The sequence below is a fragment of the Schistocerca americana genome, chromosome 5 (assembly GCF_021461395.2).
Source record: "Schistocerca americana isolate TAMUIC-IGC-003095 chromosome 5, iqSchAmer2.1, whole genome shotgun sequence".
NCBI classification, from domain to species: Eukaryota; Metazoa; Arthropoda; class Insecta; order Orthoptera; family Acrididae; genus Schistocerca; species Schistocerca americana.
Genome location: NC_060123.1, coordinates 678,225,482 through 678,248,958, shown reverse-complemented (window position 1 = coordinate 678,248,958; position 23,477 = coordinate 678,225,482). Strand labels below are relative to the sequence as shown.

Here is a 23,477-nt window from a genome sequence, read left to right as displayed (position 1 = left end):
AGAACTTTCCAATATCATAATTGCGGTTTTATGTTTTTGTAATAATCTGTGCCTGCTTTTACGAGTGACATATGAATGCACTACTTAATTGGTTCTTTCTTCTTGCAGAGTGCTCTGGTTGTGGCTGTGCTGAATATACAAATCCCTCAGCTGCTGGGTGGGGTGATCAATGTGATGGCAACATTCATACAGGGGAAGGAAGGAAGGCAGTTCAGCAGTGATATGAGAGCCCCTGTTGTAAGGCTTCTTGGCATGTATTCATTGCAGGTGAGTAATTGTCAATAACATTCTCAGTGGATGTTGCTGAATTTTTAAAATATTTAGCCAACTTTTTTGTTTCTTTTTCTCCCACTTCATTCTTCCTTTTGAAGGAACTTTATGTAGCTACATCTATACTCTGCAAGCCATCTTACATTGTGTGGATGAGGGTACCTGTGGTGTATCACCATCATTGCCCCTTTTCCTTGTACCATCACAGATGGTGAATGGGAATAATTACTGTCAATAAGCATGATGCATCCTTCTCATTGTCTTTTAAACTCTCTTCTTCTCAGTATCTGTCTACGTTTGTGGTAGCACAACAGTGCAAACTCTTCTGTGTTGTTTTCTGTCGTGCTGCCACACAATTTTTTCTCTTTCATACAGTTTTGTTTTTGTCTGTGACATTTTGAATTTGTATCATTTCTCTGTTACTGTTTTTCCATCCACAATTTTTAGAAAACTTAAGGAGAGAGTCTTGCAGTGGAAATAACTTTCAACAATTTTAGATGTATTACCTGCAGAGAAATGAACAAGGTATTTTTTCGACAATTAATCCCAAATAACGCAATTTCAGGGGCTTGAATGACTTTAGGTAATCCCTGCTTCTTCTGGAGGCAGGTCAGTAGTAATGGAGAGCTATATTCTACCAATTGTTCAATTTAGTGGAATATATTGTCACTTGCAGTCCAAGAATTTCTAAGAAATTGGTAATGTAATCATCTTTAGTTGCCTACTCAGTTTGTGCTATTGGATCTGAAAGAACTTTTGGCAGGGGGGCTTGTAACCATCTTCAGTTGCTAAATGATAAACTGATCAAAGCATCTGTTTATGTCCTCATTGGTAGTCGTATGCAAGGGTGATGGGATCCTTCTCTGTTAACTCAGTTGATGCTGTACTACCACTGGATTCATACACTACTTCATGCTGTATCTTCACTGTGCCAACCACTGGGTTCTATTTCTTGCTTCATAAAGCAAGAAATTGGAAATCCCTACCAAATCAAAAGAAAATTAAAATTATACACCTCATTACCCACTCTTTATACAAATTATTTGAATATCTATAATCAGGAATTGAAAGGTTCCTTTAATTACATGGCAAGTAGCAGTGTTTGTTATAAAGCTGCCTGACACATTGTAATGAACTGTAAACAGAACCCGGTATTTACAAATGCAATAAAATATTTCATTTGAAAAGTACTATTGTAATCTAGTTACTGACAGCTGATAAACAGCAGCTATATAATAAAACGGAGGAGGAAGCACCTTTCTTTCTTGACTTGATAAAATTTAGCTGTAATAAACATGAATGGTATTAAGCAGCGCAGTGGTAATCAGCTGTTAATACAGTATACAGTTTAAGTTTGTGACTTCTGTGTCTTTCACATACTTTGACTCATTCCACATCCCTGAAGGTTCCTCTTGGTGGGATCAATGGGAATTAAGTGAATGTTTATGTGAACAGAATCCACTGTATTTTTCTGTATTCCGTCTTTATACACTTACTTCTTCTTCTGATTGTTTTCTCTGTCTGTCTGTCTGTCTCCGAAGAAAAACAGTAGAGGTTTTGTGGGCCTTCCTTGATGCAAATACTTTTTTCTTTCATTCTCCCTAAACTAGTTTCTGTGAAGGCTAATCATTACCAATGTAGTTTTTTAATTAAAAAAAAATATTCTTCAACTTGTGAATTACAGCATTTTTATATGGTGAAACAAGTTAATTTTCTAAATGTCCTTTTGAGTTAATTTTTGTTAAATAAAATACTTCGTAGTTTTATCTCCCCTACGCACTACTGCTTGAATAGTTTGTTATACATTTCTCGTACAGCATGCCATCTGCAGTGTGAGTGCTTATTATGAATGAAATTTAATTTGACTTGACTTAATGTTTAGGGATGGATGGCTGAAAGGTGTGGATGAGTACTGGACCACAATGAACTCAGTAAGATGGTGTGGAAGCAGGACTAGATGGCAAGGCTGATGTTCCAAACAGACCCAGTCTGGGGCTGGAAACTGTTGGCGACGATAATGATGATGACATAATGTTTACATTCCCAAACTGTGAAAATAAGGCTGCAATATGGAGATTTGTTGATTAAACAAATGTTTGCATTACAGTCTTATTTTCAGTATTAGAATGTAAAGTCACAATTATTATTAACGACAGGCACTCATACTGCAGATACCATGCTGTAGGAGAAATGCACAAAAAATGACAATGTAGGAAAGATAAAAAGTGGAAGTTATTGTATGTAATGTTAACAGGAAAACTAGATCAAAACAACATTTAAAATTTAACATGTTCCACTATGTAAGAATTCCATATTTCACACATTATAGAATAAAAGAAAACCCACCAATGATGGCAAGCAATCAACTAAACTAGTTTTGTGGAGAATAAACGGTTTCCATTGAGGCAAGGCCCATATGTTTGCTTTACAAGGTTATGCTAATGTCATTCCTGTCACTTCTTCATACACTGTGCACAGTTACAGAAGGAAGAAAACTGTCATAGGATCATTGTGTTTTTGGATACAATGGTGTGGCCAGAGTACTGGTTGAACTCATGCCACGGGCTACGAAAAACAGAAAGTACTCAAGCACTCTTGTTATTCCTTCAACTGTATACTTAACTATGAAAATGTTAGTTGATTGGACCATGGCAGATATAGTGCACGCTGTTCTGACAAGATGGGGGGCATTGCACTTGTCATACTCAGGGATGCATTGTGTGAAAATGACGACAGTGAGACAGCTGTCAGATTACCAGTGAATGTGCTTCTCTACCCTCCCTCACCACATCACAACTGTGGTGCCTGCCACATGTAGTTTTGGGTACCAATAATAATAGGGAAGGTCACCCTGCTCGACAATCTCATCCTTAATCAGCAGGCATCTGAACATGGTGATAAGTCTAATTGCCTAAAATTCACAAAGAACTGGTGATTGAACCCGTCAGAAAATCCTACAAGAATGGAAATTATTTTGTCACTTTTTCCTTCTGAAGGACATTAAATTGATTGGGTTGTTATTTTAGACCAAACCCTTTTTCATAGACCATTTAAAACATACCATAATTGTTCATCAGTTTTTTCTCCATAACTGGTTTCTTTCGAAGAGTTTTGAAATGTTTCATATATATCTGGATTTTATTGAACTACATACACACTACTTGTGTTTCCAGTATAAATAACAAGAACACAAGACCACAAAGAGCTGATAGTTACTAATTAGAAGCAGTGTTGGAGCTGTCACTTATGAAAACATTGATACTGGTCATAAAGTATGTAATGCATACTTTTGTCTCAGTTTGTCATTAAACATTGCTGTCCAGGTTTCCATATTCAGTAGTTGGCTACAAGGACAGGAATAAATTACTTTGATGTGCAGGATATTTTTCCTGCCGCAGTGATGTCGGAGATTTGATGTTTTACTGGATTCCTGATATTCACGGCACACTCGTTAAGTGGTCATTTGGGAAAATCCCCACTTCAACGCTACCTCGGAGATGCTGTGTCCCATCACTCATGTGACGACTAGAACACCGTGTTCAAACTCACTTAAATCTTGATAACCTGCCATTGTAGCACCACTAACCCATCTAACAACTGCACCAGACACACATTGTCTTATATGGGCATTGCTGATTGCAGCATTGTATTCTGCGTGTTTACATTTGAATACGCATGCTTATTCCAGTGTCTGTACAGCTGCCCACATTCACTGCCTCCTTTTCTTCCATTTTCAAACAGCCAGTCCAGAAAACCGATGCCACCACATGAACAGAGGTTGCTAGGTCAGCACTAGCTCCTGCGTTTATCAGTGCACATTTGCTGCTGCAGTTCCTTTGGAGCTTGCCCTCTCCCTAGAACTTCAGAAAAGGCTGTGGTTGCTTACATCGTAGAACTTCCTGCCCTCCCAAGGTCAAGTCTTGCCCACCGCCCAGTGCTGCCACTGCCACGGTAACTCCTCTGCTCTTCCCCTGGCTACATACCTGCAACCAATAGCTGTTGAAGATCATGTCTGTCGGAGGATCACTGTGTGCTCTCTCCATAAGGTGCAATCGACTCTGAGGCTCCCCTAGATCTTGTGTAACAACTCCCATGACCAGTTTTTCCTACTGGGAGACTTCAATACCCACCGTGTCTTGTGGGATGTGACCTCTGCTTGCCCATGGGGTCGGGTTTTGGAGAGCCTCATGATGTCTCATAAGCTGTGCATCCCCAATGTGGGTGTTGACACTCATTTCTGTACTGCTAGTAGGTCATTCACAGCCATCGACCTTTCTTTCTGCTCTCCAGCCCTCGCAGACTCTGTTCAATGGGAGGTCATTGGCAACCTTCATTCTACGACCATTTTCCATTCCACATTCATCTGCTGGATGGAGCCATCTGCACCTTGGTGGTTAGATGAGTGCCAGTCAGCAATCCGGAACAGATGTGCAGCTCTTAGACAGTTTAAATGCCACATGACAGCAGACAACTTTGTAGTCTTCAGAGCCACAAGAGCCAAGGCTTGACACTTAATTAAGGAGAACAAGAAAAGATCATGCTAAGTGCTCCGGGACTCTATCAGTCATTCCACTTGTTCTATGAATGTTTGGGAAGTGATCCAGAGGATTTCCGGTAAACACAGTCATTTAGCAATAGCATCAGTGCTGAAATAGAGGTGTCTACAAACAACATCTGGACATGTCATTCAGATTCCGGCAGAGCATTTTGCGAAAACTACAGCCAGTGCCAGCCAAGATCCACCATTTCACCATTACTGTGCGACTGTAGATAGGGGCAAGAGGACTTAAGGTACCATGATTCTGAGTCTTACAACTGCCCTTTCTCCATGTGGGAGCTGGAATCGGCACTCTGAAACTTGTTATACTGAACCTGGTCATGATCAAATCCGGTACTGCACGCTCCCACATTTGCCACCTGTGTCAAAGGAAATCCTCCTCAAATGTTCTAATCTTATATGGCAGTCAATTTCCCAACTCGTGGATAGAGGCACTTGTGGTACCTCTCCTCAAACCAGGAAAGGAAGGCACATCTCCCAGTAGTTATCGGAGTATCGCCTTAACGAGCTGTTTTGGAAAGACCATGTAGCAAATGGTTAACAGTCGTCTGGTCTGGTCGCTAGAGACCAGGCAACTCCTTAGCCACTATCGAGGTGGATTCCGGGAACTTTGGTCCACTGTTGACAACCTGACCCTGCTATTCAGCAGGCTTTCCTATGTAAATATCACTGTGTCAGCATATTCTTCAGTATCAGTGAGGTGTAAGATACTACTTGGAGACAGCATTCTCACACAACTGCATCAGTGGGGCTTTCATGGCCACCTCCCATTCTTCATATGGTCTTCCCGTCTCAGCGGTCTTTTAGGGCATGTGTTGATGACATGCTGTTAGATTGTTTTGAGCAGAACAGTGTCCCTCAGGATGGTATTTTAAGTGTTACCCTTTTTTGCCACATCCACAAACAGTATCACATCTACGGACCAATCCCATATCCAGTCTCTGCGCTGAGAGTGGCGAACTGCCACTCACCATCCAGTGGCAGCTCCTCGTGGTGTGTCAGCCATGTAAGTTTCTTGCAGCTTGCCTTCATCCACATACACTACTGTTGCTTGTCCACCTCTGAAATGCCTTTTCTCAACCCATCCACAATCCACAATGCCATTTGGGATCTGTGTGCAATGTGTGCTGGAGTCACTTGGTTTGGTGTATGTACGACCGCAACCCCAGGCTTTTAATTGTCAGCATTCCTGGTTAGTGCTTTGACTCAGGATAATTTTAGAATTGGTGCAGTACAGGAGAGATTGCACCCCTGCTTCAGTTGTTAATGACATTTTATATGAGCACCACAACTATGTAGATGGGTCTAAACAGGGGGCCTCAGTTGGTTACTCTGTCATTTTTCCGGATTGTATCCTCAAGTTCCAACTGCCTCAAGAATTTACTGTCTCCAATGCAGAATTATATGGGATCTTGTGGGCCATAGGGCAGATGAGACGTTCTTCCAGTACTAAATTTCTTGTCCATTCTGATTCTCTGACTGCGGTTCACTCTCTGAAACATTTGTACCCAGCAGATAAAATAGTCCAGAATATCCAGGATGCCCTCCTTCAGCTATGACAACTGTTGGGAAGGAGGTGTTTTTTTTGCCAGGTACCAGAGTACATGTGACTTGTGGGGAATGAACGGATGGATCTAGCAGCTAAGGAGGGTGTTGTGATCCTCATGTATTTCAGTGTGCCATCCCCCTGCATGCCATAACCTTGCCGTTGAGATCCAGAGTCTTGTGTCGGTGGGAGGATGAGTGGCTGGAAGTGACGGACAATAAGCTCTGTCTAATAAAGCCCACAACGCGACCGTGATATACCTCCTGCCAGCCACGTCGATGGGACGAAGTCATCCTTTCCCATCTTCACATAGGCCACAGCCCTGTGATGCATGGCTTCTTGCTCCTGCAAGAAGACCCTCAAATTTGTGGTGCTTGGGGCATACAGATAACTGCAGTAAATTTTATTGGACGGCATTTTATTTTCTGTCTAGTGAGCCACAGCAGATTTGCCAATGGATCTGCCCTCTCTTTTAAGTAATGTTCAAATGAATGTAGTTCAAGTTTTAAGGTTTTGTGAATTGTCCAACATTTTTCCCAAGATTTTAGGGTGATGATTTTAATGTGTTAACAGGGTGACTGGCTCATTCATATATTTGTAATTGATTTGTCAATCACATTTGCCTGTGCGTTTTGTTTAGCTCATTTGTCGTTTTACTTTTATTTTAATGTTATGTATAGCTACTATTCTCCATTGTTTTAGGGCTTGTAAGATGGAATGATTGTATGCTCAATTTTGAGTACATGAGTATGGAGCAATTTTCAGTGTGTTAGCCACATTCATTTGTTTTAATAAGTGTAGTGACACTGGAAACCTCCCCATTGAGTGCCCATAAGCTCCAATCATCATCATCATCATCTTCTTCTTCTTCTTCTTCTTCTTCTTCTTCTGCTTCTTTTTGAAAGGGAGCACTGACCTGCAGTTCTATCTTTAAAACATCAGGTGAAGCCATCACACTGGACAAATCGGCAGTCGTGGATTGCCCAGAAGTAGTGACATTGCTTTATTGTACTGGCCACTTTGGGCACTGAGTGACTTAGCAATTGAGATAAAAGGATACCGTATTTACTCGAATCTAAGCTGCACTCGAATCTAAGCCACACCTGAAAAATGAGACTCGAAATAAAAGAAAAAAAAAAAAAAAATTCCCGAATCTAAGCCGCACCTGAAATTTGAGACTCGAAATTCAAGGGGAGAGAAAAGTTTTAGGCCGCACCTCCAAATCAAAACAAAGTTGGTCCATTGTAATACGAGACACAATTTAGGTCGAATGAATGACGATACAGCTACAGTAGTTTGGTTCAAGTCGTAAGCTTAGCAGTTAAGCTTTACCAGGTAGCCATTGCTATGCGTCAGGCGCTCCGTCCGTATTTATACGGGTACCCTTCCTTTTTCACGTGCTTCGTCTGGTTTGAATCGATTGCTTATTTTCCTTTGATCTGATAAGTGCCGTCTTCTTTGTTATAGGTGTTTACGTCACTCTAAGCTGAAAATGCATTACTATACTGTGTCATGCATTGTTTGTCGCATTCTGATAGTGCGTGTTTACGGCCTGTCGCCGCTCGCGGGATGGCTAGCTTTTGTGCGCGCTACCGCCGCTTACAATTTGTTTTTAAAAAGAGATAGGAATCGTCTCATTAGCGAAACAATGGCAAGAGACTGCTGTTTGTTGTTACTTACACTGTTGCTTTCTTTGATAATGATCAACAAGAACCAAATAATAGACTGCGTATGATAGAACATGTTCTGAACGAGAGTTAGGCGAAAATTTTTCACCGTTTGAAAATCTTTGCGGCCGCTTCTTTAGTACATCAAATTCTGCATAGAAATTAGAGTCATCTTAGATTTAAAAATCTAGTTAGTTGCTGTGCTTCATTTCTGACTGTATCACTATTACGCATAAGAATAATACGAATATAAACATGACACGATACGTATATTCTTCCGCGTTTGCTGTTGTCTTGCTCTAGTTTCGTAGTTTATTAGGCAGACAGGATTTAAATGAGATAGCAACAAACACGCAAGAATACATGGCAAAATGTTTATATTCGTATTATTCTTATGGTGAAGAGAATACTGCATGTGATTCACATTTCATCAGGTTCCCATTAGCAACCATCTCTTCTCACTGGTAGGAAAAAATTCAGAACGTAGAGTTGGCCATATTGACAAATATCCCAAACAATCTCGCCAGTCGGATTTTCGTAGTACATTGAAATTCTGCTACATTCTAAGATGAGCAATACGGAATTTGTATTTACTTCGTTGGATAATGTATGAAAATGCAGTGGTCGAAACTCGGGGCGGAGAAAAAAAAGCTCGTCTTCTACCTTTTCTTTTAAATTTATTTACTGACGCAGAGGTTTTGGCGCCAGTATTTATCTTTGTGCCTACAAAGCATGCCTGTGTAGTGCTACATATATTTGACGGCAGAAGTTAGTTGTGGTGGGACCTACCAACATTTTTCAGAACTTCCGCTTGCATTGCACTCGATTCTAAGCCGCAGGCGGGTTTTTGGATTACAAAAACCGGAAAAAAAGTGCGGCTTAGATTCGAGTAAATGCGGTAACTACATTCTATTTTCAATAAAATGTTTTTGGGTGTGTGACTTTGTTTTCATGTTGTTTTATAGATGAGTGTTTTAGCCACTGTTAAATAATGTCATCAGGGTGCTTCCTGTATTCTGTTGAAAACCAGTTGTCAGCAGTGCCTGAAATGATCATCTATAAAACAGGATGACATGGTCAATAAAAATAATGACATTAACAGCAAGTTATCACAGCTTCTCATGAAGGTATTTTATACAATCACCTCATGGTCACTATCAATGTGTGCACTGCGAGGTAACAACACGTGTTACTTTGAATCAAAACGTACTGTACCCATTCTTGCCACCAACTTAGTTCCCATTACAGCAGGATTGCCAGTTTGCCATGCTGAGTAATAAGGACCTATGTTGCAATGTCAATGTGCTAGAAACGTGTATCTGTGAATTTCTTTCTTTTGTGTAATATGAAGTAACACTCTTATGTTCATCGTACCAACTTTTCAAAGCTCTTTCAAAACTGTATATGTTGAGTGTATGGCAGCTACTTCATTGTGGTATCATATGTAAAAGAATAAATAATTTCTAGCATGTTGTCACCTCAGTTATGGTCCATACATAATAACTGAATTTCTGATGTTGCTGTGGTCTTAAAATGTGCACTGGCATAGTAAAACCACTATATGAAAAGCCAGTATATGTAATCTTTTATTATGTAGAATCGTGTTTGAAAGAACAGACATTGTTGACGATCCACAGCTGTGCAAAATACTTTGAAAGTAATTTGCTGATTGCTAATTCTGTGATATCAGCTGTATTTGGTATATACATCTACTACCCAAGAATGACATTTGAAAATCTGCACTGGACTGGGACTCAAGCCTGGATTTCCCTCTTACTGTGAGTGGTTGCCTTAACCGCTTCACCTATCTGTGCGTGTACCATGGACCACTGAGCCAAACTTCTGCAAGTCACACTTTCTACATCCTTATATAATTGTCGTCCACTATATGTCACAGGCCAGCACAAATTCTCATATGTCACTATTGGGTTGTAGCCTCTACATGTCCATCTTTTCAGATAATGTTGCGGGTCTCGGCTGTTTAGTAGGGAATTTGGTCTGGGCTGTTTAGTAGGGAATTTCAGATCAAACACCCTTCAGCCATCTAATTTCCAAACTGTTATTTTATGGCAGATGATGGTTGAAGTGACTGCTGTATCAAGAAGAATTCTGTTTAGACAGGAACCAAGGTTGTAATCTTCTACATATTGGTCAGGGGGCCTGGAGATGGTGCAGTACATCGCCGAAACTGGTAGCCAAAAAAATAACAGTTTGGCAATTAGATGGCTGAAGGGTGTTTGATTTGACAATCTGTTGGGTAGTAGACCTATGCCTAATACAGCTGATGTTAAGGAATTGACAGTCACCGAATTAATTTCAAAATCTTTTATTAAGCTTTCCATTCCCTCCTCAGTTTGTCAGGGATAGCCACTGTGGCTAGAGTGAAGAAAGACAAAAAGAGCAGAAAACTGAATATATTTCACCTCTTGTATCTTGCAATGTGAATCAGTGAAAATTCCGAGAGCTGCATTTCATATTAATATTAGAATCCCGAAGCTGAAAAGCAGTCTGTGTGGATATGTTTTTAGCAAACTACATATTCAAGGGAAGTCTCTTGTTCCCACTGAATTTAGTATTCACCAAAACTAGAAGAAACATTTCTATAATGATATTTCCAGAAACCAATACCTGTTGAGATATGGGCTGATCTGTCCTGTGATTCCCATCTGTTCATTATGTAGAAGAAGATGCTATAAACAGTGCTGCATGTAGTTATCACACATCCTCACATATTCTTCAGCCCTTCTTCGCCGTGAATCACCCACTCCTTCAGATACACTTGGCTCCATTTTGGTTGCATGTCACACGCACCTGTAATGTCTGCACATTGTCAGAGGTACACGCCAATGCCTTTAAATGTCCCCAAATTCAATGGATTCGGATGAACACGATATTTGTATGCTACCACACCACCTCAACCAAGCCATCATCCATACATGGTGCTATGAGTCTGACACTAACAATTCATGCCCATGGATACTGAATCACTCGTGTGTGTGTGTGTGTGTGTGTGTGTGTGTGTGTGTGTGTGTGACTCACTGTGAAGAAGGGCTGAACCACGTGCAGCACCTATAATGTGCAATTGTATGCAGCAGACAGATGGTGATGAGATGTCAGACTGGCCCATATCTCAACAGGTATTTGTTTCCAAACATATCATTGTAAGAACTTTTGTGCTTGTTTTGACCAATATTATTTACCTCTTGTAGGAATAGGACACTTTTTAAACACCTTTTGTATTACTAATGGGGACTGAAACTTCCTGGCAGATTAAAACTGTTTTAATCTGCCAGGAAGTTTCATATCAGTGCACACTCCACTGCGGAGTGAAAATCTCATTCAGGAAACATCCCCCAGGCTATGGATAAGCCATGTCTCCGCAATATCCTTTCTTCCAGGAGTGCTAGTTCAGCAAGGGTCGCAGGAGAGCTTCTGTGAAGTTTGGAAAGTAGAAGACAAGGTACTGGAGGAAGTAAAGCTGCGAGGATGGGGCGTGAGTCATGCATGGGTAGTTCAGATGGTAGAGCACTTGCCTGCGAAAGGCAAAGGTCCCGAGTTCGAGTCACGGTCCGGCACACAGTTTTAATCTGCCAGGAAGTTTCATATCGGTGCACATTCCACTGCAGAGTGAAAATCTCAGTCTGGAAACTAATGGGGATTACCTTCCAAAATTTTAATGGAAAAAATAGAAACCGCCGTGATGTTGTCAACGCTGCACCAAGATGGTGGCTTGTGAACATCCAAGTGGAGAGGCACTGCAAAATACTTCCTGCAAAAACTCCTACATGATGATGATGATGATGATGATGATGATAGCACAGATGCACTGATACACAACACCCTACAAACAGAACTATAACTTGACTGCAGAACTGAATCTGTCACTTGACTTTTTACATGAGAGGATGTTGCCTGAACAAGAACAGGACTAAAAAGAAGAATAGCTCCTGGGTCCAGTGGCATAAAAGAGGAAGTTCTACAACACATTGCACCACTCATTATCTCCTTTCTAACCATGGCCCTAAATGAGGTCCTATGGCTGGGAAGAATACCCATAGCATGGAAAATAGCAAAAACTGTAATTCCCAAGAAAGCCACGGACAAAGACCACAAATAATCAAAAATTGTACTGGCCAATTTGTGTGCTGAACATGCTTGCTAAGGTCCACAAACGCATTCTGTATGACTGACTACAGTCATGCAGAGAGATTTAGCCCGTATCAGTATAGATTTTGGAAAAACAAATCAGTTGATGACACAATAAACCAAGCCCTCCACATTGTAGAAAACACAGATCGTAATAGCGATAATGATAGACATCACAGGTGCATATGACACTCTCTGGTGACCTGCAATGTTTGTACATCTTAGCAAGCTGCACAGCCTGTGGGAATACTATAGGAACAGGGTTGCTGAGTGTTGAGCAGGGAACCGGAAAGTGATCGAAAAACTCAGTAAGAGATGCCCACAAGGATCGATCTGTGGGGCCATCTTCTGGTACCTAGCAGTAGAACCTCCATTCCTTCTTGTGGAGAGCCTTGACTGTGGTGACAGAATTGCAGTGTATGCTGCCAACAACTTGCTGGTGGTAGTGTCAGCAAACTTCCAAGCACAAATGGAGGATCAAGCTGTTGATATACTACAACACATGCACAACTGGTGTGTGTATAGTAAACCGATGATAGCTATGAACAATATTCTTCACATTCTATTTACTTAAAGGGAAACCCACTGGTAAAACTTGAAAACTGACAACAGGATATGTGGGAATTTCAGTTGATGAAGGATTCTCCTGAACAGCCACATAAAAAGCATAGCAGGCAAAGCTGCAAAACTGCTTCAAAAACTGCCAAAAATAAACATTGCAGACTTCCACTGACATATGTGGGAATATAGCACTGTGCAATATTTGAATCCGTTATGTGTGTATGCTAAGCACATGGACACACAAACTCCACCTGTGAGGTGCAGGCATTTGGTTATTCTCCTGTGGCTATCAGATACCTTTAGAACTACATCTCTGGAAGCCCTTTGTGTAGTCTTGTGCATCTTTATAGGTACTGTGCTGCAACATATTGGATGAAGATGGGCTTAAGGCTCAGAATAAGAGCAATCACAGAAGAAGATATCACTGATATTTACCACATTAAAAGATTACAGGTGAATACATGGCAAAGGGCACATGCAAAAGGGGCTGGAGCATGGAATGACAAATTCTATAACCAGATATAATCCATATCTAACATGCTTATGTTGGATGAACACCCATGCAAACGAAGAATGCACATGTAGGGAAACTGCTTCCCCTAAAAATGTAATACTGCACTGCCTCACGCATACATAGGCCAAACAAAAACTGATGATATGTGACAACATACACAACTCCCTCAGGAACTCAGACCAATCTGCAGACCTAGACATAACAGCAGATACTGTTTCAAGAGTATTATAAGAAAAATACACAAGAGAGAGGCCATATAGATCCGCACCCAAACCAAACACAGCACTAAATGACAACAGTGATGACTGAGGATATGAATCATCATACAGTGATTCAGGAAAAAAAATGAACCAGACATGCATGGAGTCATGGTAACACATAATACAAACATAGCTAAAAAACTACATACACACATACATAAAATAATATTAGAAATCGAAATACATACAAACACAGCTACATAGAAACTTACCATAGTTATCCGATTGTAAGGTGAGATTTTTTTCCCAAATTTGTCATTCGTAAAATAAAAGACCATCTTATATTTGCCGATTAAACTATTGCTGCTGAATGTATATTGAGGTTGTCTTACATTTACAGATCAAGCTTTGACTATTGAGATCACATGAAGATTTATTTTGAAGAATTCGGAAGGGCAGAGATGGTCAAATAATGCTGTTGTTTGAACGGTCTGCACTGAAGCGCTTGTTTAAACAATATCATGGCATTTGACTCGCTTGATGCAAGTGCAAGGGATATGTGAGAAACTGTGAACTAACCACCACAACCATCTATTGCTCTGCCTAAAATTTGACAATTTTTTGAAGCACAGGAAGAAATAGCACTAAATTCTGTCATCTTACAAACCTTGTTGTAAGAAGTTTGCAGTAAAACTTCTCAAACATGTATGGGTGCATGCTGGGACTCACACCTCGGGAACCCGAGCTGAGTCCTGGCATTGCTTCCACTTATTTATGCCAGGCTCCTCACTTTTATCTTTCCTATCTGGCCAACCTCAGCCAACTCTAGTTCTTTTCCGACCCTGATGCTATTAGGTTTCGAGGGCTAGGGGTCTTTCATTTTTCAACCTGTTCTTCTCATGTAGCTTCTGACCCGGAGTGGGCAGCTGTGAAAGGTATCTGTATCGCATGTTAAAGGCAACAGAATACCCTGACAGATTATCTTCCCTGCATAATGCAGTCTCCATTTCATGTACAAAAATGGCTTCCTCTCATGTTAAATCAGTATCCAAAGGCATTTCAGATACTGGATACAACATACAGCACCCTTAAGAAGGAAGCAATGAATCACAGAAAATGGAGAGGCAAAGAACCTGCTATGTGTGTGGATACCATATACAAACATTATTGCTGCTTTTTAAATAAAGATAGCAATCTAAAGTGGAAATATTGACCTTCAGAAAACATTACTTGATTCAGAACCCAGACCAAAATTTTATCTGCTTATGAGAAACTGTAATGATGTACTAAGTGGGTTCCAAATGAGAAATTCAGTCACTGTTCACATTATTAAAATATGATTTACTAAGTGGGCTCCGAATGAGAAATTCAGTCACTGTTCACATTATTAAAATACCAAGCTAAAACATTACTAGCTTTTAATCAGCTTTAGAACATGATGGTGACATCCAGAAGTAACAAAAGGAAAATTATTCCAGAATGAAATTGCAACATTCAAAATAAATCGTGTTAAACGAATGGTACAAATAAAGAAAATGCTGGTCGGAAATACAAAACCTAATGACTTCATTCGTAGATCTGTGTTCCTGGTGAGCCCCATAAAGCACAGCTACTATAATCATTGTTGTTGAAATGTATTTCATAATACTCTGTAAAAAGAGACTGGCCATTGTTGCCTAAGCCCGAGCGTCCACTGGAACCACATTTCTTCAGTTAAAAAGCAAATATTCAGTCTCGGTTATTAAATAATAATAATGTTCTGCCAGTCATAAAAGGCGACGAAAAGAACAAACCTTTAATAGGGCTAACCCCTTGTTTTAGTGTGATTAGTTGGTTCAGGACAGAACTAATGAAGCCTCAGACAAGCGCTGTCATGGTTGGGGACGACGCTTGAACCCTATGCCCGTCCACAACGGTAACGACACTGCTAGCCACACGGCAAATGATTTAAATCCAAATAGAGGTGTTTTGCAGGATATGCTTCCTGCAACCACTCTAGAAGGAAAACAATGACGGAGGATGAGATATCAGATGAAGTTAACCGACACCTCATGTTCTGTTATTACCAAGCAACAAACTTATGAACCAACACAACTGGATACAGATCACAAGTACACACAACATTTATTACCAGATACCCGGAATTAAAATTTCTAACAGAACAACGACTAGCTGATCAGATTCGTGTAATAATAAAAAATAACAGGATACCCCAGTCAGAATTAGAAAACATCAAACAACAAGTACAACAAATACTGGAACAAAATAATGTGCAATCAGAAGAAGAAGAAAATACAGTAATGGACTCAAACATCCCAGAGCAAACAAACAAAGAACAACACACATCAATTAAACAATCAGAGGAAAACGAAATCTTAAGACAGCCACCAGAACAAGCACAAATAGAACATGAAGTGACACACATGGTAGATATAGAAGAAAAATTTCAGTTGTCATATATAGAATACAAAGACACAAATACAGACATTAGACCATTCTTGCATAGACCACCAAATAACCCACGTGTCGAAACAACAATAACAACCATCAACACAATCATACACAACAAAATCAATGAAAATACAACTATGGAAGAGTTACAATTACTGGTTTATGTAGGAGCACTCACTACACTAAATATACACACTAGGCACAGATCAGAACCAACCAACCGAGCGAGGTGGCGCAGTGGTTAGCACACTGGACTCGCATTCGGGAGGACGATGGTTCAATCCCGTCTCCGGCCATCCAGATTTAGGTTTTCCGTGATTTCCCTAAATCGTTTCAGGCAAATGCCGGGATGGTTCCTTTGAAAGGGCACGGCCGATTTCCTTCCCGATCCTTCCCTAAACCCGAGCTTGCGCTCCGTCTCTAATGACCTCGTTGTCGACGGGACGTTAAACACTAACCACCACCACCACCATCAGAACCAACCAACACACTGAAGAAACCCACAAAACCAGAATGGCAACACAGGCTACAGATTAGAATAGGAAAACTGAGAAAAGACATCGGACAGCTAACACAATTTATAAGAAATGAAATATCAGACAAAAAACGAAAAAGGTTAGGTAAAATCTCACAACAAGAAGCGATAGAACAATTAGATGAAAAGAAGCAGAAATTACAAGCATTGGCCAAATGACTTAGAAGATACAAAAAAAGTGAAAATAGAAGCAAACAAAACCAAACATTCAACACAAACCAAAAGAAATTTTACCAGACCATAGATAACACACACATTAAAATAGACAATCCACCAAACATAACAGACATGGAACACTTCTGGAGCAACATATGGTCAAACCCGGTACAACATAACAGACATGCATGGTGGATACAAGCAGAAACAGACACATACAAGATGATACCACAAATGCCTGAAGTGATAATTTTGCAACATGATGTCACCCGAGCAATTAATTCTACGCACAATTGGAAAGCCCCTGGAAATGATAAAGTAGCAAATTTCTGGCTAAAGAAGTTCACCTCAACACATTCACATCTAACTAAATTATTTAACAATTACATTGCAGACCGATACACAGTCCCTGATACACAAGGAATAACTTATCTGAAACCTAAAGATCAAGCAGACACAGCAAACCCAGCAAAATATCGCCCCATAACATGTTTACCAACAATATACAAAATATTAACTTCAGTCATTACATAGAAATTAATGACACATACGACACAGAACAAAATTATAAATGAAGAACAAAAAGGCTTCTGCAAAGGAGCACGAGGTTGTGAAGAGCAACTGATAATAGATACAGAGGTGACGTGTCAAGCTAAAACTAAACAAAGGTCGCTACACTACTTATACATTGATTACCAAAAAGCTTTTGATAGTGTACTCCACTCGTGGTTGCTACAGATATTGGAAATATACAAAGTAGATCCTAAATAGATACAGTTCCTAAACATAGTAATGAAAAATTGGAAAACCACACTTAATATCCAAACAAATTCAAATAATATCTCATCACAGCCAATACAGATTAAGTGTGGAATATACCAAGGAGACTCATTAAGTCCTTTCTGGTTCTGCCTTGCTCTGAACCCCCTATCCAACATGCTAAATAATACAAACTATGGATATAATATTACTGGAACATACCCACACAAAATCACACATTTGCTATACATGGATGATCTAAAACGACTGGCAGCAACAAACCAACAACTCAACCAATTACTAAAGATTACAGAAGTATTCAGCAATGATATAAATATGGCTTTTGGAACAGACAAATGTAAGAAAAATAGCATAGTCAAGGGAAAACACACTAAACAAGAAGATTACATATTGGATAACCACAGCGACTGCATAGAAGTGATAGAAAAAACAGATGCCTATAAATATCTAGGATACAGACAAAAAATAGGAATAGATAATACAAATATTAAAGAAGAACTAAAAGAAAAATATAGACGAAGACTAACAAAAATACTGAAAACAGAATTGACAGCAAGAAACAAGTTGTTGTTGTTGTGGTCTTCAGTCCTGAGACTGGTTTGATGCAGCTCTCTATGCTACTCTATCCTGTGCAAGCTTCTTCATCTCCCAGTACCTACTGCAATCTACATCCTTCTGAATCTGCTTAGTGTATTCATCTCTTGGTCTCCCTCTACGATTTTTACCCTCCACGCTGCCCTCCAATACTAAATTGGTGATCCCTTGATGCCTCAGAACATGTCCTACCAACCGATCCCGTCTTCTGGTCAAGTTGTTCCACAGACTTCTCTTCTCCCCAATCCTATTCAATACTTCCTCATTAGTTATGTGATCTACCCATCTAATCTTCAGCATTCTTCTGTAGCACCACATTTCGAATGCTTCTGTTCTCTTCTTGTCCAAACTATTTATCGTCCATGTTTCACTTCCATACATGGCTACACTCCATACAAATGCTTTCAGAAATGACTTCCTGACACTTAAATCTATACTCGATGTTAACAAATTTCTCTTCTTCAGAAACGCTTTCCTTGCCATTGCGAGTCTACATTTTATATCCTCTCTACTTCGACCATCATCAGTTATTTTGCTCCCCAAATAGCAAAACTCCTTTACTACTTTAAGTGTCTCATTTCCTAATCTAATTCCCTCAGCATCACCCGACTTAATTCGACTACATTCCATTATCTTCGTTTTGCTTTTGTTGATGTTCATCTTATATCCTCCTTTCAAGACGCTGTCCATTCCATTCAACTGCTCTTCCAAGTCCTTTGCTGTCTCTGACAGAATTACAATGTCATCAGCGAACCTCAAAGTTTTTATTTCTTCTCCGTGGATTTTAATACCTACTCCGAATTTTTCTTTTGTTTCCTTTACTGCTTGCTCAATATACAGATTGAACAACATCGGGGAGAGGCTACAACCCTGTCTTACTCCCTTCCCAACCACTGCTTCCCTTTCATACCCCTCGACTCTTATAACTGCCATCTGGTTTCTGTACAAATTGTAAATAGCCTTTCGCTCCCTGTATTTTACCCCTGCCACCTTTAGAATTTGAAAGACAGTATTCCAGTCAACATTGTCAAAAGCTTTCTCTAAGTCTACAAATGCTAGAAACGTAGGTTTGCCTTTCCTTAATCTTTCTTCTAAGATAAGTCGTAAGGTCAGTATTGCCTCACACAAAAGCTATAAATACCTGTGCTATACCAATATTGACCTACTCATTTGGAGTAGTGAAATGGAGTAACACAGACCTAGAAGCACTCAATACACTTACACGATCACAATGCCACAAATATAGAATACATCACATACATTCAGCAACAGAAAGATTCACATTAAGCAGAAAGGAAGGAGGAAGGGGATTTATCAACATGAAAACCCTACATTATGGACAGGTAGACAATTTAAGAAAATTCTTTATAGAACGAGCAGAAACCAGCAAAATACACAAAGCAATTAGTCATATAAATACATCGGCTACACCATTGCAATTTCATAACCACTTCTACAACCCTTTAGATCACATAACATCAACAGATACGAAGAAGGTAAATTGGAAAAAGAAAACACTACATGGCAAGCACCCGTATCATCTAACACAGCCACACATCGATCAAGACGCATCCAATACATGGCTAAGAAAAGGCAATATATACAGTGAGACGGAAGGATTCATGATTGCAATACAGGATCAAACAATAAACACCAGACATTACAGCAAGCATATTATTAAAGATCCCAATACCACAACATATAAATGCAGACAACAAATAGAAACAGTAGATCACATCACAAGCGGGTGTACAATACTAGCAAACACAGAATACATAAGAAGACATGGCAGTGTAGCAAAAATAATACATCAACAACTTGCCATACAACATAAACTAATGAAACAACATGTTCCCACATAGAAGTGTGCACCACAAAATGTACTGGAGAATTATGAATACAAATTATACTGGAACAGAACCATTATAACAGATAAAACAACAACACATAACAAACTTGACATCATACTCACCAATAAAAAGAAGAAATTAACACAACTAATCGAAATATCCATACCCAATACAACAAATATACAGAAGAAAACAGGAGAAAAAATTGAAAAATACATCCAACTGGCTGAGGAAGTCAAGGACATGTGGCATCAGGATAAAGTTGACATTATACCAATTATACTATCAACTACAGGAGTCATACCACACAACATCCACCAGTACATCAACGCAATACAGCTACATCCAAACGTATATATACAACTACAGAAATCTGTAATTATTTATACATGTTCAATTACCCGAAAGTTCCTAAATGCAATGTAACATATACCACACAATTAAAAGGAAGTCACGCTTGATCAAGGTCCACGTTACTTTCCATTTTTAACCAGACATAACGTCTGAGAAAGGAAAGAAATAATGATAAATACATCCCTGCAACGAAGACTGACTGTTTCTTCATTGCATATTACTGGGTGTTGTGTGACCGTGCCATGTCTTGGAAAATGGTTGTTCTTTTAGTTGGATGGTCATATGTGGCCACAAATGGCCAACTGATCCCAAGACAGGTAATGGCTCTGATGCGCATCCACTGCACCCGACCAAGTCAGCGGCATATTGCTGGCTGATGAGGGTTCTCAGTGAAATAGGATTGGTTGGATGTAGTCAGTGAAAGTGAATGCTTGTTGCTGTTTGTTTCTGGGTGTGTTTCATTCTTAAATATTAGTTATAGAATTATGGACATGGAGCAGCTTATAAATTTTGTGAATGAGAATAGGCCACTGTGGTATACGCAAGAGACAAGGCATCAGCACTGCAACTTACAGAGGAATCTATGATTGATAGTTGCAGAGGACATGAGTGTGGAATATATATGGAAACACTAATCATAATTTGACAAAAAATGCATTGTGCGGTCAGATTTATTGAATATGTGACATGTTTTTACTTGTATCATTTTTTTTAAGACAATGAGAAGAATATCTTCAACCATATGTCCACCCTTTGTATCTTGTATTCTGTGAAATACTTAAACTGCTTCATGTGTACATTTCCCCTTTACAAAAGAAAATCATAAATTTCCCTCGAATTGAATCAGGCTGCAGTGACACCATGGCTCTCGATTGCAGAAACGCATGTCTCTTGATGACTGAAACATATCTTATTGTTGATTTAGTTAGCTGGCAAGTGAATGCAGCTGCTGATTCTTCCCCCTCATTGTCAGTTACAGTGCTGTGTAACAAGCATATATGTTTGAAAAGCCTGGTAATGTCAATATTATAGTCAATTTCAGTACTTCTTTGCAGCAATCTTCATTTACTAGTCATTATTCCAAACACACATTCTACCACTTGTTGAGCCTAAGAGGGACGTTTGTTGAAAATCGTTTCCACTTGTCTACATTTCAACACTTGAATGGTCTTGGTAGATACACAAGTCTTTAGTGGATAGCCTTCATCAGGCAAGAGAATGTCGGGTATCATAATGTTTGTTGCTGAAAGAGTGCAGTGACGTCCAACACCTCCAAGATTCTGAGAAAGGCTCCAGTGTGAGAAAACTCCACCTTCGCTCTGTTTGGTGTATTACTAGAAACTTACAGTTAGGACCAACTACAGCTCATAAGAAAATTAAAAAAAAATGCTTACCCCACACAATTCGGAAAGAGCTGTTTCTCTCAAAAACTTTCTACTGTTGGCTTGACATTGTCTTCTGCAGGGAAAGGTATGTACAAAGAGTGCAAATTATTACAAATTGCTTTGCAATTTTTCTTCACTATTTTCCCAGCTGTGGTGTCTCTATTGACAATTCAGCATAAACTGTAACAAGAACAACAAATTGCTGTGCCTATCACCAAGAACAACAAATTGCTGTGCCTATCACAGTACTATCCTACAGAATATCCCAGTTAACAAGCAGTCAATGATTGGGATACATGCCGCCTGGGAAAACTTTGTTTTCAATATACAGAAATAAAAATGCACAGACATCCACTCGATTGATGTAAATGAAATGATTTTTATACAGGTGGCAGCAATCTACCTGTCAAATATCACAGGGAACAGTACAGGCTCATAAACGAAATATTTTATCTTTTCCTTGCACTATATATGTAGATACTACAATAAACTTGCTATTGTTGCATATTTTTTGTAAACCATTTTGTAATTCATTTTGGGAATATTGTTATAAGGACAATACTGTACAGTACCTTTTCATTTGTGAGCATTAAATGTTTGTGCACTTAATTCAGTGTTAAAGCCAAATGTTCCTCATGTTATATAGTTTCCCTGAAATTTGACCATTTCGGATTTGAATGCTGAATAGCTGTAAGGATAAACTGGAATATTTCCATGTTCATCCTGCAGTAGTTGAAAAATTTTCCTTTCCTCTTCAGTTCTTATGTAGGTGTAGAAATTCTCCTATTCTGCTCAGTACAGGAATGACCAAGAACATTGTTTGCTTCAGCTTGGTTCATTCCCTTATGAGATGTGCATTTTTTACCAATTAAAAATCAGTCTCTTGTCCAATCAAGCATTACAGTTGCCTCACGACTGACTGGTGGCTGGCCGTGTGACAAATGTTACTTGGCTGCAGTGGACAAGTCTCAACTGTCGACCATAGTCATACGACCATGTGGACAACCTGTTAGTTGGACAGACACGGCCTCAGTGTACACTCAGACTAAGGGCCACTTAAAGTGTTTCATTAATTTAGGAAACTAACTATTAATATGCAATCAAATTATGTATACAAAAGTTATGTCAGATTGAAAGAAAAAGCTCAGTGCAATTCTGCAACTTCTCCTTTCAATCACTGGCAGTGATGGGCAACCTTCTTATCAATACTTTCCTATCCTCCATTTATTCTCTTCTATGTTACTAAAATTTTTACTTAACACTCTCTGTTTCCCTTAACATACGTTATTATTATTATTATTATTATTTGCTTCCTTCTCTTTTTAGTTGTAACTAATTATTGTTACTTTAATTTTTCTTTGCTGAAAATGATGTTTGTTCATGTAACGGAAAAATTATATTTTTATAGGGTGAAAATAGTAAAATGTGTGACCAATTTAAAATACGAGGTAATAGTCTTTAAATATGCAATAAATGAAAAAAATATTGGTAGTAATAACAAATTGATTTGACAGTTTCACTTCCAGTATTTTCCATGACTGATGTACCTCCATGAATTATGATTCTTGTTTCCAGTCGGTATTTACATTCATCTACATTTATCTTCTATCAAGTGTTGGTGAACGAATTGCTGCCTCAATGCGGAAAAATTTATTTGCATCCATAATGCGTCAGGATATGTCTTTCTTTGACAGGCACAGGACTGGAGAAATTGTTAACAGGTACATCATTTCCTAAATGCTTGAATACAGATTACTTTCTAGTGGCTAAGATTGTATAATTAAAAATTGGCGTTTACAGTCACCGTAATGCTATCATGTTCTGCATCCAATTTCTTTCCTTGTAAACAAGAAATATCCACATCATTGTTTTCTGCCCTTTGTTTCCTTTTTCTCAATTAAATACTTTTC

General features: G+C 39.2%; 1 protein-coding gene across 1 annotated transcript in view; it reads left to right on the top strand.

The window, feature by feature from the left end:
• The window catches only part of LOC124616052 (mitochondrial potassium channel ATP-binding subunit), a 113,374-nt gene that overhangs the window by 24,796 nt on the left and 65,101 nt on the right, over positions 1 to 23,477 (top strand). Inside the window, exons 3-4 of the mRNA XM_047144286.1 lie at positions 109 to 267; positions 23,143 to 23,288. Of these exons, the coding sequence (XP_047000242.1) occupies positions 109 to 267; positions 23,143 to 23,288 (305 nt within the window). The remainder of the gene's footprint in view (positions 1 to 108; positions 268 to 23,142; positions 23,289 to 23,477) is intronic.